The sequence below is a fragment of the Taeniopygia guttata genome, chromosome 12, assembly GCF_048771995.1.
Source record: "Taeniopygia guttata chromosome 12, bTaeGut7.mat, whole genome shotgun sequence".
Taxonomy (NCBI): Eukaryota; Metazoa; Chordata; class Aves; order Passeriformes; family Estrildidae; genus Taeniopygia; species Taeniopygia guttata.
This window is the reverse complement of record NC_133037.1, coordinates 13,998,961-14,013,699: the sequence shown is the minus strand read 5'-3', so window position 1 is coordinate 14,013,699 and position 14,739 is coordinate 13,998,961. Positions and strand designations below refer to the sequence as shown.

General features: G+C 63.1%; 1 protein-coding gene across 3 annotated transcripts; it reads right to left on the bottom strand.

Moving 5' to 3' along the window:
- Nucleotides 1-851: 851 nt before the first annotated feature.
- Nucleotides 852-14,739, bottom strand: SLC38A3 (solute carrier family 38 member 3). Of its 3 annotated transcripts, none has more exons than XM_030283149.4 (16): nucleotides 14,552-14,739; nucleotides 7,240-7,391; nucleotides 7,020-7,104; nucleotides 6,811-6,926; nucleotides 6,282-6,355; nucleotides 6,111-6,203; nucleotides 5,946-6,027; nucleotides 5,298-5,380; nucleotides 5,098-5,156; nucleotides 4,474-4,647; nucleotides 4,261-4,340; nucleotides 3,588-3,688; nucleotides 3,369-3,493; nucleotides 2,894-3,038; nucleotides 2,322-2,425; nucleotides 852-2,216 (listed from the first exon to the last, which is right to left on the bottom strand). In XM_030283149.4, exons 2-16 carry the CDS (start codon nucleotides 7,347-7,349, stop codon nucleotides 2,112-2,114), a joined length of 1,536 nt encoding a protein of 511 aa, XP_030139009.4. In that variant the 5' UTR covers nucleotides 7,350-7,391; nucleotides 14,552-14,739; the 3' UTR covers nucleotides 852-2,111. The 3 variants fall into 3 exon arrangements, with proteins under 3 accessions (XP_030139009.4, XP_072790923.1, XP_030139008.4); XM_072934822.1 differs by lacking the exon at nucleotides 14,552-14,739 and adding an exon at nucleotides 14,259-14,361; XM_030283148.4 differs by lacking the exon at nucleotides 14,552-14,739 and adding an exon at nucleotides 7,919-8,311.

Here is a 14,739-nt window from a genome sequence, read left to right as displayed (position 1 = left end):
GCCCAGACCTGGGGCTGGCGGAGGAGAGCCAGGGGCCAGGCCGGGGGGGCTCACCCCCACTCGCACTGTGCCATGGCGAGGGCTGGGGGCTGGCCCTGAGGGCACTGGGGGCACCCACTGCCCTTGCACCAGGCACGACATGCCCCAGCGCCCCTTCCCTGGAGCCCTGCTTCCAGGGCAGCCCCACTCCAGGGATACTACTGCCGTGGCACTTGCTGGGTTCCTGCTCCCATGTATCCCACTCCTCAGGAGTCCCACTCCCCAGGGCCATGCTCCCACACGTGTCCCATTGCCCTGGGGATCCTGCTCGCACAGGAGTCCTGCTCCCCAGGGATCCCACTCCCTCGGGGTCCAGTTTCCATAGGGTCTAACTCCCACAGGGGCCCTGCTCCCATGGAGGTCCCTGCACATCCATGTCCGTGTGTCTGTGCTGTCCTGCTGTATGTCTGTGCTGTTTGTCCTGCTGTTCATCCGTCTGCACATCCATGTCCATATATCCCTGCTGTCCTCGCACACGTCTGTGCACCCCTGTGGCTCATGTCTGTCTGTCCGTGCCGCCTCAGGATGCCGTGTGTGAGGCGCCAGCCTGTGTGCCAACACCTCACCTGCCCCAGTGATGCCCGAGACCTGGGCACATTCACATTTTTATTCTCACCTCTGGCCTCCTGCCACCGCCAGCATCACCCCCACCAATAATTTACAAATGTCAGGGGTGGCCCTGGGGCAGCCAGGCTGGTGACAGGAACAGTGGCAGACCCAGGGCGATGGTGAGAGTCCATGGCGGTGCCCCCCGATATGATATGTACATTATACAGAGCTACCCAGAGCAACACAACACGTTAAAAAAGATCTACTCTTATGTACAGTATTTATAAAAAGCATCGCAGCCTCCACCACCACATAAAAAAATACATCTCTTATGTACTTTGCCGCAGGACAGACCCCCCCCCAACCCTGTGCTGCCCACCCTGCTGGGCTGCCCTCCGTACTGGGAGGGGAGGTGGGGGGTGGGAGAGCCGCTCTCCGGGTTTTGGCATGGTTTGGGGCATCTCAGCGGCATGGACGGGTGGGTGGGTGCTGAGGGCTGTAGGGGTCCAAGTGCTGGCCCAGGGTGCAAGGCAAGCAGGGACAGCTTGGGTTGCTGGGGTGCCCATCACCCTGGGGTGCCCATCACCCTGGCATCTGGGCATGCAGACAAGGGGTGCCTCCAGAGCCCTGAGCTTGCCCCCAGTGAGTGCTGCCCCCAGCCCCCCACAAGCTCCCCCTCATGCCCTTGGGTGCACCAGGCCCCCAGCAGCCGAGCTGCAGCAGGGGCAGGATGCCAGGTGCAAAGCCCATGGCGTGCATGCCACCTCCCTGGAGCAATGCAGCTGGTCCCCCATCCACGGCCTAGGGGTCGGCAGGCTGCCATCCGCAGCACCAGGAGCCAGCAGTTCCCCTGGCAGGCTCAGGAGCAGCAGGTTGGGTACCATCAGCTGCAGCACGAGGACCACACTGCTCCATAGGGACCAGGGTACCCCATGATGCCAGGGCAGTGGGTGGTTTCTCTTTGGGGATGGGGGGATGGCAGGGGAGAGGGCGGGTGGCTTGGGCACAGGTGCTGTCACAGGTCTGACCACCCCGCTGGATTCCAGCCCCCACGGACACTGTTCCTCAGGCTCTTGCTGTCTGGGGGAGGCCAGGGAAGTGCCCGGCCCTCGGTCCCCAGGGCAGGCAGTGCCCTGCGCCCCTGGCAGTGCCTGCTGCTGGTGGCTCTTGGGGTGCAGAGGAGCTCCACCTGACAGCCAGCTCCGGGTGAGGTAGGGCAGTATTATTCTCCCCATTTTACAGATGAGGAAACTGAGGCGCAGAGCAGGGAGGGTGCCCGCTGGAGTGGCTGGGGGGCACAGGACCTGCCCCGGGCTCACTGCCCCATCCCGGACACAGGCTGAGGAGTCTCTATGCCTGCCATGGCTCATGCCCTCTCACCATCACCACAGGTGACGGGCAGCAACAGCGGAAGTCCCCAGGGAATCCTGGTGGGGCTGCAGCATGGGGGCTGAGCCCAGGGTCGGCTCTCCCTGGGGCACCGGGTGGGTGGGGGGGAGGTTGGCTTGGGCACCCGGTAGTGGCTAGTGGCTGCCACCGCTCTTCCCCCCACCCGTGGTCCAGTCGATGATGATGAAGCTCAAGCTCATGATCATGAAGACCACCCCGAGGAGGGCAAAGCAGGCAGCCTGTGGGGACAAGGAAGGGACTCAGGGATGGCCAGGGCAACAGGGTTCCCAGCCAGCCTCAGAACCCATGCTTGTCCCCATCCTTGTAACCCTGCCCACGCTTACCAATATTTTGGGGGTGGAGCGCAGTGGCTCCTTGTCCTTGGGCATGATACGGATGTAAAAGATGGCAGGGAAGATGAAGATGAGGCAGGGAGCAGAGGTGGCACCTGAAGAAGACAGGGACAGAGTGGGCAGGGGCCTGCCACCCTGCAGCTCAGCCCTGCCAGCCCCACTGTCAGGACAGGTCCTGTCCACCCCCACCCCCTCCTTGCCCCCCCCAGTCCTGGCAAAGCCTTCCAGGAACCCAGGGACGCAGTGTGCTGGCACTGTCCCATACCCCTCCCGCAGCCCAGGCCCTGGCAGCGAGCTGAGTGCTGAGAGGGGGGAGCCTGGCTGGGGGGATCAAGGGAAACACGCAGGGGAAGAGCAATGCCGCACTGTGCTGAGGGAACCAGCCTGCCAGGACAGCGATGGGATGGGCGATCCACACAACCACCTGGTCCTGGCATGGTGAGAAGGGGAAACTGAGGCACGGGAGGGTCAGTCAAAGCTGAGCACCAGTCAGGACAGGGGCTGGCATGCTGCTGCAACACCCCACGATCAGGGAGGGACAGGAGCAGGGCGCTGCCACCCACCAATCAAGCCGAAGATGCCGAGAATGGAGGGGGCAAAGATGACGAGGAGGTTGATGAAAGTCAGCAGGATCACAGCAATGGTGATGTGGCGGATCCAGCTGAAGTCTTTCCCTTGGAACAGCATCTGCTGGATGGCCCGACGCACCTGGGGACAGGGACAGGGTATCACACTCCATCCTTGGAGCCAGGACCCTGTCACTGCAGCCCTGCTGGTCCCCATCACCCCTACTCTAGCCCTATCCCTATGGCCCTGCAGGTCATCATAACCCCCTTCCTTTCCCAAGCTCTGACTCTGATGCCCCACTGGTTCCTGTCACCCCTTCACAGCCTTGTCCCTGTGGCCCTGCCTCTGCCCCAGCCCTGTTCCTGGCACCCAGAATGTCCTGTTCCCGAATCCCCATCTTCATCATTGCCTCAGTTTCCCTTCTCAAAGCCTGGTGCTGAAGCCACCTGGCATTCCTGTGCAGCCACTCACCGGGAAGAGGACAATGGGGACGGTGAGGGTGACAGCCGTCAGCACAGCCACACGCACACACAGGATGAGCACATCAAAGGGGTCCACATAGTTGTACGTGTGCAGCAGCTCTGACTCCACACGATCTGTAAACACCATCAGGGAGCCCCTGGGTGAGCCCCAGCACCATCACCCCCCTGGCACAGGTGTGCCAGCCCCAGTCCCCCCCCGAGGGCTCACCGTAAAACGTGAGGTAGCCAAAGAGGGCAGCCAAGAAGTACATGAGGTACATGACCATGATGGAGATGTTGGAGATGCACTGCATCTTCTTCTTGGAGGGGCTGCAGGACATGGTGGGCTCAGCACAGCCCCGTGGCACCCACTGACACCAAGCACCCACCCAGTGAGGAGGGGTGGTGCCAAAACACTCTGGGGTGTGTGGGGGATGTGCGGACAAGGGGTGCATCCCCCTTCCTGGGCAAGGTGGCACCAACCAGCCACCCACCCTCTCTGGGTCACAGCACCCACATCCCAGGGGTCACACCACCACCCCTGGATCATGGCACCCACCTCCCAGGGGTGATACCATCCCTGCACCCATTCTGAGTCACATCACACACCTCCCAGGGGTCATAGCACCCACCCAGGGTTATATCACCAACCTCCCAGGGGTGTTACTGCCTACCACCCACCTGCCCACCTACCCCAGGTTGTATCACCCACCTCCTGAGACTGATATCTCCCATCCCAGGTCCTATCAGCCACCATCCACCACACACTCACCCAGCCCAGGGTCATATCACCCCCTCCCCACGGTGCCCCGGTGCAGGTCCCACACATGGACAGCACTGCCTTTGGGTGGGCGCCGCATGAAGCCCACCCCTCCCCGTGGGTGCCCCCACCCAGGACTCACTCCTTCAGCTCGGTGTAGATGGGCAGGACCTCGGGGTGGCAGACGAAGGCGAAGGCCATGATGGGGATGGTGTATGCTGTCTGTGTGAGAGGAGGACGACTGACAGCTGGGGGCCCAGTGGCAGGTGCTGCCACACCAGGACCACCCATCTTCATTGGGTGCACAGGGTGGGGGGCTCACCCAGAGCCTCAGGGGTGCATCCCAGGTCCTTACCTGTGAGTTCAGGGTGAAAAAGCTGGGTGTGCAAGTGTCCTGCTCGGGGGCCTGGAGGACTGTGTAGCCATTCTGGTAGTCACTAGTGCTGACAGTGGTGACATTGAGGACGCCCGTGATGTTCCCCTCCTGCTCCGGAAGTGGGCAAGGGATCTGGAACTTCTTGTAGATGACCTAGGGTCGGGGGGGACATGGAGCCAGTCAGTTCTTGGTGCCCCCAACTCCCAGCAGACATTGCCCACACCATCACCATGCCCAGCAGGAGAGTGACCCCGCTGGGACCCCTCTTAGGGACCCCTTTGCTAATGCTGCCCTGTGGACACACTGCTTCCCCAGCCTGTCCCTGTGGGGGTGAGCAGCGGGACAGAGTGAGGCAGCAGCACGTGGAGGGGCCACATGTGCAGATGCCCCTCCAGCACCTTCCCCCTCTCCCTTTCCACAACATTCGGTTCCTTCAGCCGAAAATAACCCAGCAGCTTGACAGCCCTGCCACAGCATCCGCAGCCCCGAGCATCCGCCGTCCCTGCTGCCTCTGCTGTCCCCACAGCAACCAGCCCAGCCTCACCCCCGGCAGGAGGGGTGCCTGGCACCCCAAGGCACCGGCCTGTGCCAGCGGGTGCTCACCGAGATGAGGAAGAAGACCATACAGCTGAGGGAGAAGCCGCTGGCGTAGCCGAGGTAGCCTGGGGAGGGAGGAGAGTGGCTGGTGGGTGTGGGCGGGACCCTTGCACTGGTTAAGTGTCCCCTCCTTGCCCAGCACGTCCAGGCTGGCACCATCTCCCCATGGGAGACCCAGTGCCATGGGTAGCATCTCCCTGACTTACCCAGCTGCTTCATGAGGGCCAGGGGCAGGATAATGGTGACAGAAACCAGGATCACCAGGTAGTTCCCATTCATGTACCAGTCCCTGGAAGCAGAGGGCCTGCTCACCACCCTGCTCTGCTGGTGCACAGGGGGCAGAGGCAGCCACTGTGGGGGCTGTCTGCCATTCCTAGGGACCCTGAAACTGGCAAATCCCAGGGGCACTGGTGTCCCCTGAGGCTGGCATTCCTGCTCTGCTAACATCCCTGGGGACTTCTGAGACAGCATCCTTGGGGACCCCTGAGGCCAGCACCCCTGGGGGCCCTGGAGCTAGGGTTCTGCCTACCCCCACTGTGGTGCACCCACAAGGGCTAGAGTTGCTAGTGGGGATGTGGGCATGGGGTGGGGGGATCTATACCCAACCAGACCCCCACCCTGCAGCCCCAGGTTCTGCTCAAGGAGGAAAGCTTGATCCCAAGGGGATGTGAGGAGCAGGGATTGGAAGTTCAGCTCGGTTTAATCTCACCCAGGGGCTTATTCAGCACTGACAGTTATCAAAAATAGTAGTGGCTTAATGATAGTAAATCCCTGCCATGGGCTGCACAGCTGGAGCCGGGCCCCAGCGCCTGCCCAGAGAAGGCACGCAGGCAGCGTGGGCTGGAGGCACTCACGTGGTCTTCTCCTCCAGGTTCAGGAAGGTCTGGATGACCAGAGGCACTTCAGATTTGACAATGTACAGGTAGCTGGACATGGCTGCAGGGCAGAACGAGGTTTTGCTGCGCTGGTGTTCTCTGGTCCCATCCCCTGTCCCCAGCCCTGACAGGTCCCATCCTCACCTCCGATGTTCTGCAGCGTGATGGCGATGGCTGCAGCCAGCTTCCCCGGCGTGCCGAAGGCTCGGTAGCCCAGCTGCTCGTAGGCGCGAATGCCTGCGGGACGGGGAGCGGTGGTGGGTGAGAGTCAGGATGGGACCCCCGGCACGGCCCTGCTGAGGACTTGGCACTCACCCACAATGCCCGAGGACTTGAGCAGCAAGTGGATGGAGTAGCTGGAGAGCAGGGCCACTGCTGTGAGGAGGAAGCTGCAGGAGGACAGCACAGTTACCAGTGGGTCACAGCACAGGGCTCAGACGTGGCTGCGGGGCAAACCCCATGCAGAAGTGCTCTGCCTGTGGGCAGCTGTCCTGGCAGGATACCACCCCCTTGCCTCAGCGCCAGCTGGGTGCTCATGGGGCAGATTCAGTCCATGTCTCCACACCCAAAAGGAGCCATCACTCATGTCCTTCAAGCTACTTTTGTAAATCCGACTTTGTAGTAAGGAAGGCAAGCCTTCACCCTCCCCCTTCCCCCCAAGTGGGGCACAGCACTCAGGAGAGCAGCAGACTTACGCCAGCAATGGGCATTGCTCAGCCAGCAGGACACTGGTTCCTGCATCACCCCAAGTCAGAGACTTCTTTCTTGCCTGCACCCACTGATCCCCTTGGAGGAGCCCCCACACCTGGACACCCCCCCACCCCCATACCCCCACGGCACTCACAGGAAGAGGATGATGCCGGTGTTGGCCATGGCATAGGCCAGCCCCAGGATGCCGCTGCCCATGATGGCATTGCTCAGATTGAAGACAGACATCCCGAATGACGTCTTCCCTTCAAACTGTTCACAGGACACGACAGGGAGGGGATGCACCAGTCACACTGGGAGCTTGCCCCATCCCACCCCCACCACTGTGCCCATGCTGCTACTCACATCAGTGAAGTGTGTCTGCTTCTTCTCGGCACCACGGGGCAGGAACTCCTCCATCTCTGCCACACCAGTCTGGTTCTCTTCAAATCTGGCCATGGAGGAAGAGGAGTGAAGCCAAAGCAGAAGCAGGGACCATCAGCACTGGCTGGTATCTCAAGGGCAGGGAGCAGCTCGGAGGACCCCCCAGGTCCCCCGGCACCGCTGCTTGCCCTGAGGCCCCTACCTGTCACCCGCCAGTGAGGGGACAGTGGAGGCGGTGAGTGCGGCCGTGTGCTTCCCATTGGGCACCAGCTCCACCATCTCGGCCTGGAGGGGCACGTCCGTGGTATCCATGGCTGGGAGACGGCTGGGCTTGCTATGGGCTCCACTCAGGCTCTGCAAGAGGGAGGCAACAGAGGTCCAGCTCTGGGCAGGAGCACCAGAGGGGCTGGCCTGGAGTCTCACAAGTCCTGCCTCCACCAGGGACACTGGAGCTGGGCTCAGCACCAGCACTGGTGGCACGGCAGGGACAGGCGCCCGGGGATGAGGGTCACCGAGCCAGGCATCACAGTGGTGTGCTTCTCCCCTCTGCCCCCTCAGCACACAATGTCCCATGGAACTCAGCCCCAGCTCCGGTACCCCAGTGTGGGACTGCCCCCTCGCCCAGCCAGACATCCCACATCCTGTTCCCTTGCTCAGAGCACAGCACTGCCCAGCCCGAGTCCCCATCCACATCGCCTGCCCACCTCCACTCCCCTGCCCGCAGCTCTGGGCTCCGTGACTCAGTTTCCCTCCCTGGAGACGGGTGCCAGCAGGCGAGTGGGGATGTTCGGGAGGGCGGATGAGGACGGGGTAGGGATCTCAGGGACCCCCCAGCCGCTGTTATGTAAAGCCCGAGGTGCTGCCCGGCGCGAAGGGCTCACCCACGTCCCGCCGCTGCCGGGGTGCCAAGGCGGGGGGCTCGGGGGCACGTCAGGGCTGGACAAACGGAGCAGGAAAGAGCGCGGGGCCGGGAGACAGCTCCTTGGCAGGGGAAGGCGGCCGGGCTGCCGAGCGCGGGACGCCTTGGCACGCCGCACAAAGCCGCCTCTGTGCGAGCCCGCTCCTCCCCGCCCCGCTGGGAAACGGCACAGGGTGGCTTTCTGGGGCAGGCTGGCAGCCGGGCCAGGGTCCCGCCACCCCCCACTGCCCCGAGGGGCTGGGGTCTTGTCTGTCTGGCCACGGTGCTCCGCACTGGGGCTATGGCTAGCCAAGGGCCGGTGCCACCCGGCTGGAGGTGAGGCCTGGCTGGGATGCAGCATGGTCCCCAATCCCAGGAGGATGCCGCTGCCCCACCACCCCGCTGCCTGGGGTCGCTATGGGGTGAGCAGGGGACATGCCCATCTTTATGCTCCCAGGGGATCTGTGTCCCCAGAAATCTGAGGAGCCTTCCCACAGCACAGTCGGGTCCAGCAGTCCTCCTGACACGCAAGGGAAGGATGACACGGCAGGGTGTGGGTGCCAGCACCTCCGGTCTCCTGAGCTGCTGCCCTGCTTGTCCCTGCCCATCCAGGCCACAAAGACCTGGCAGGGTCATCCCAGGCCACACACTGGCTACTGGCACTGCCAGGAGGGCCAAGCCCCTGTGGTTGGCCCGGCGTGGGGGGCACATATTTGGGCCACCCTACCTGCAGCACCCAGCCAGGTGGGGAAGCTGAGGCAGGACACAGGCCAGCAGGGAACAAAATGAGAAGGTTCAGCCATGCGGGGGACGAGAGGGAAGCGCAGGGCGGGTTCTGGGTGATGATTTATCCCCTCCACTAGGCCTCCGCTTGGGATGGATCCAGGCATGAACAAGGCTGCCAGCACGTCCAAAAGCCACCGTTAACTCTGCGTCTTCCCACCGCCACAGGCAGGCATCACTGAACCCACCACTCACCCAGTATGGGACTGAGGGGGGGCACCAGAATCTGTGATGTCCCGTCACCTCCCTAAGCCCCCCAGTGCTGCAGGGCTGCCTGTGGGCAGGGCTTCACCACATCCCGCTGGTGGCAGGCAGGATCTGCCCACTCCCCTGCCCGCTCCCCCACGGGCGCCAGGAAGGCTGGGCACTCTCGTCTGCAGCCCCTTTCTTCTCCCAGGTTATAATTACACCTCTCTGGGCAGCTCAGGAAATACCAACTTCTTCCCCCAAGCGTCTCTTGGAATAGCAAGCGGCACGGCCGAGCTCATTCAGCATGCACCAGGCTTCACGCTGCCACCCAGACGCTTCCTCCTGCCGGGCAGCCCTGGCACAGCCTTGGCACAGCCCTGGCACGGGCCCAGCACCACTCACTGCCACTTCCCCCGCTGGCCCTGGCCTTTGCCCCTCGGCCAGGCTCTCCTGGTGGTGGTAGACGGGGCAAGGGAGGAGATGAAAGAGGAGGGAGCATGAGACGATTCGATCGGGCAGTGTGAGCCCTGCCTGCTGCTGTTTGCCTTGCGATAAGGCAGAACAACAAATACAGAGTGACGGGTGGCCCAGAAGGGGTGGCTTGGTTCCCCTCCAGGTGGGCTTGGTGGGTTCACTGCCTCACTGCGTGCCCACCTCAGCTGGGAACCCTCTGCTCTGGGCAAAGAGCATCTCATCAGGGATCTCTCCTCTCAGGGTGCTGCCACGCAGATGGGATGCTGCCATCTTCACTGCCATGTTGGGTAGCCCACATGCTGCCTGGCATCATCTCACTCCTGACCAGCAGCCCCAGCGCCCGCTCGGCCAGCCTGATGGTGTGGGCACAGACCCCCCCGCTGTGGCACCCAGGGCCTCGTTCCTGGGGGTGCTGAGCAAGCTGCATCGATTTCCTGACACGCGTCTCTCTGCTGCCTGCCGGGCTCTGGGACACAAGGACAGCGACAGCCTCGCTGCAGCCAGACCCCCCACCTCTCCTAGGCTGCTCCGGCTGTCCCAGCGCTTGGTGACACCCACCAAAACCGCGGTGTGGCCAGGCAGCCCGAGCCGGCCCTGGTGCTGTCCCGCAGCCCTGCGGATGGAGCAGGGAGCCGGATGCGTGGGGTGGCACAAACCGTCCCGCCAGCCACATCTGCATCCAGGGGAGGCTGGTTTGGGCTGGCACCCCACAGCCCGGCCAGCACAGGGCCTGCCTGCCCTCGCTGCCATGGGGACACCTTTGGGCTGGCACCCCACAGCCTGGCCAGCACAGGGCCTGCCCGCCCTCGCTGCCATGGGGACACATGTGTGGGGCGCCAGGGCTCCCAAATCCCTGCCCTGCTCTGGCAGATGGGCAGTCCTGGGCCCACCTCGGCCCACGGCCAGCCTTCCTCGGGGACCAGGGCACCACGGGGAGGGTTTCAGTCCTGGAAGGGACTGCATCCCTCTCTCTGACTCACATCTCACTTCCACACACTTTATCTAAAAGGTGGAAAATCCCAGCGGGAGGAAGCCGGGAGGCTGGGCAGGGAATTCTGTCAGCAGTGCCAGCAGATATGTTGGATGGGGGGTCCATTGATGTGGCAGGGTGGCCAGCAGGATGTATATTACCCGGGCTAGCCTGGCTCCTGCTCCGTGCCAGTTCCCCCGGTCAAACCCCGGCACAGTCCCCGGCAGCGCAGGAGGCGCCGGTGGCAGTGCAGCACACGTGGGGACAGGCAGCCAGTGCCTGCCAGCCCTGCCTGTGCCAGGCAGCGCCAGCCTGGGGGGCCGTGTCCCCACAGCCCACAGCCAAGGCACAGGGTCTGCCTGGCAGCAGGGGAGTGCTCCCCCAGGCCGGGCACCCCCACAGGGCAGAGCCTCCCTCCTCATCTCCTCTCCCTCGTAGATGAATCCTTGTTAATCCGGCCCAGCTGGAGCCGTGGCACTATTCCGGGTGGTAATCCGGCTTTAGCGCCAAGCCTGCCGCAGCTGCCGGCCCGCGTGCTGGCAGCCAGGTACCCCCCTGCCGCCGCCGTGTGCCCGGGCTGGCAGCCCCCCCGCCCTGCCGACCTGCCCAGGCGGCCGTTCGGGTTTCAGCAGAGCTGGGCACGCTGGTCTCATGTTCCCTGAGGCTGTGCTGGTGACCGAGCCCTGCCAGAGAGATGGGCAGCGAGGGCAAGTGGGCAGGGATGCCAGTCATGTTCCCCCCGCTGCCACCAGCCCCAGCCCTGGGGCTACCCCCAGCACTGCTGCTGGGCCCAGGGTGGCACTGGTTGTCCCTCTGGCACTGCTGTGGGCACAGGGGTGGGTGGGCACACGGGCACAGCTGGGCAACAGCCCAAACTTGGGTGGTCCCTGGGCAACCCCTACCCAGGGAAATTGCCCCCAGCAGGGCACACAGCAGAGAAAGCCCCCTCTCCTTGCCTTCCACAGAGAACCCCCCCCCCAAGCCCACAGCTGCCCTGGGAGTAGGTCTGCCCTTCCCCTGAAGCACACACAGGCAAAGCTTTCCTCCAGTCTGTCTTCCTAAAATTAGCAACACAAACCTGGTTTTAACCTGTGGTGTTCCATCCCCCACCTTCCAAATAAGCAAAGGCAGTGCCAGGGTGCCACCTCCCCCAGAGGAAAGGGGCACCCAAAGGGGCAAATCCAGCCATTCAGGGAATGGCCAGGCACCTCACCTTCGGGGCAAAGGTTCTGGGGGACACCCACATGGGCATGGGATCCCCAGCAGCTGTGGGAAGGGAGAGCTCGAGGCAATCTGCCTGGTGCATGGCTGGAGAATCCCTCTGGATAGCCCTGCTGCAGATCTTCCCCAAACAGGTCTGCAGGAGATTCTCCTGCAATACCTCCACCTGAGATCCTTTGGAGATGACAGCCCCACCAACTGGTCATGCCAGCCAGCCCCATCATGCCCCCAGCACAAGCTGGGTAGAGTAGGCACTGCTGGGCTCACCTCACCTCTTTCAGCCCCAAACACCACACCATGGCTCAGCCTCGGGTCGAGCAACCCCCCTGGTGCTCCAGCCAGGGCAGGATTGGCAGTAGCAAGTAGAAACAAGTGGCCCTTAAAGCTGCTGTCCTGACTAGAAGGGCTCTGGTGGCACTAGCACTTGCCTGGCCACTTCTGACCATCTCTGTTGCAGCGTGTGGACAGTGGTGTCCATCCAGGGCCTTACCTCTGAGCACATGTCCTGAGGGACAGCTGTACCTGAGCCTGGGAATGGGGTCTGGGACACACCAGGGAGGGGAAAGGCAGTTCAGGGAGGGGAGTGTGGAGCCAAACATCACAGTGAAGCCATGAAGAGGGTTTTCCATGGTGCAGCTCAGCCACAGCATCACCCACCAGGTACACCACCCAGGATGGCTGTAGGTATCAGCCATCACCATCCTTCCACATCCTCCAACATCCAAGCACCAGTACCGAGGCAAGATGGGAAAAGCAGCAAGGAAGCTCAGGCCAGGCAAGGGGAATCATGTCCAGCCCTGGGACAGCCCAGGCTGTTGCTGTCACCTGCCAGCTTGAGTCCATGTGGTACAAGGTCAGGTGGCAGATACAGCTGGCAGCATGGGGATGGGGACAGGGTGGACACAGCACGAGGCCGATGGCACTCAGTGTGGCTCTTGGGGAGGCTGAGTGAGACACCAGTTTGAGCCCAAAGCATCTCAGGCACTGCTGGGCTGTATGATGAGTTTCGCTTTAAACTTCAAGCTCTGCCCTCCGGGAGCACAGGGTCAGCCAGGGAAGGTGGTGACACAGGTAATGGCACTGCAGAGACTGATGGACAGACAGTGCCTGGAAAGGACATGTCAGCTTTTCTACCACACCTCTGGAGTTTTGTTTTGTCTTGGAAGCAAGGTGCTTTCCCTGAATTCACACTCCCCAAAACACAACTGGCCTTAATGGGATGACACAGACGGGTCAATAGCAGAAATCCCAAGGTGCCATTTGCTGCTGGCAGTGCTGGGGACATCAGGAGGGACTGGCCACAGCCACAGCCCCGTGTGCCTCCAGCACAGCCCCCTGTAACAATCCGGAGCCAAGATTCGCCCAAGCCCCGTGGCACCACCGCTGTGCCTGGCCGTGCCACTCTCACCATTGGACCAGCCTGACATTTGCTCCACGGGGACAGCAGGACGGGGCTGGCTGTGCCCCGCTGGCATGGGGGACCCAGCCAGTCCCAGAGCTGCGTCAGCAGCTGGGGAGGCACGCGGCGGCTGAGACCCACGCGGCGAGGACAGCCGGGGGCACGGGGCTCCGTTCTGTCCCCGACCCGCCTCTGTTTTCTCAAGGGTTGCACTTCCAAAGGAGCCCGTGGGATTCCGCTCCTTCCCCCCGTCCCCAACGCCAAGGAAAATAGGCTCTGCCGGTGCTTGTTTGTTTGCCGTGGCCGCGGCCCCGGCGTGTGATTACAGCTGCAGCACGGCCGGGTGCTGTGGGGCCCTTTGCGCCTCAGCCAGGGTCCCCGCAGTGCCAGCACCCCCATGGCACCCCCGAGTGGAACGGAGTGTCCCGCTGCTCCTTAGCATCCCTGGCCACCAGAGCCGAGGCACACCGGCACTCTGTTCTGGGAGACAGGGCAGTGTGGCGAGGCACGGACGCCTTTCTCTGGGGTACCCCCTTGAAGCCACAGGGATCGGGCAGGTCTGACACCTCAGCTTGGGCCTGGTCCAAACACCAGTGGAAAATTCCCCATCTCATCACAGCTCAGCACAGCCATGCCCTCCGCAGCCAGTCAGGGTTCTGCTTCCCTGCCATCCCACCTGTTGGGGACTTGCCAGGTTCCCCGGTCTCACCCGTGCCACCACACAGCTTGGGGGCCCCAACTCCAGTGACAACCTGCTGTGGTTCAGTTTCCCTTGGGGACGATTTCTCTCCTGGGGGACTTTCACAGCTGACACGGCAGAGAGGGGCACTACGCTGGCTGGCACAGGACACGCACGGCCAAGAGGAACGCAGTGTGCTGCCCGGCTTTCCACGCTGCTGTCGCGGGCAGCCAGGCTCTATTAATACCGCAGCCTGTGGAATCACCGCGCGCAGGTCCCAGCCAGCCCCGGTGCCCGGGACGGCTGGCATCGCTCTCCCTGCCCGTGCCCCCCAGCCTGGCACCCCGGCACCCTGACACCCGATCCTGGCCACAGCCGCTTCCAGCCTTCAGAAACATATGTCATTCCCACGGGCGATTAAAAATTAAAGCAGAAAAAAAGGAAAGTCGAGGGAGTTTGGGGGTTGGTGTCACTGTGAGTGTCAGCGGAACGATGCATGCCGAAGCCCCCGGCACCGCGATGCGGGCAGGGGCAGCGTCGGGGCGCTGGGGTACCCAGGGCACGGCAGGGCTCTGCCTCCCCCTGCACCCGCGGGATCTGCCACCTACCCGTGGGAAGGTGTCAGCCGCTGGGAAGTGGCAGCAGTACAGCAAAGCAAACAGCCCCGGAGCGCCAGCACCTGCCAGAGCTGCCCGGTGCCGGGAGGAGGAAACGGAGGAGAGAGAGCAGAGCTGTGAGAGGAAAGCGGGGCCGGTGAAAAAAGGGTCGGAAAGGATGCATGGGGTGCGGAGGAGAATTAGGGGAGGTGAGGGGTCCAAGTGTCCGGCAGCCTCCAACCACGGAGCTTCACGGAGAAGCGAGCCTGGGAGTGCGAGCAGCGGGGGAGATCGGAGAGACCTACCTGCCCCCTCTCCGTGGTGCCTCTGCTGCGGGCTGGGGCAAGCAGCCCCCGGTGGCCGGTGCCGTGGATTAGAGGCTATCCTACGACCGTAATCCCGGCGGAGCTGGAGATTAAACCAGACCCGAGCCCGCCCCCAGAGCGAGGGCTCCCAATCTGCTCTCTGCCGGGGCACAGGAGGAGCGCAGGGG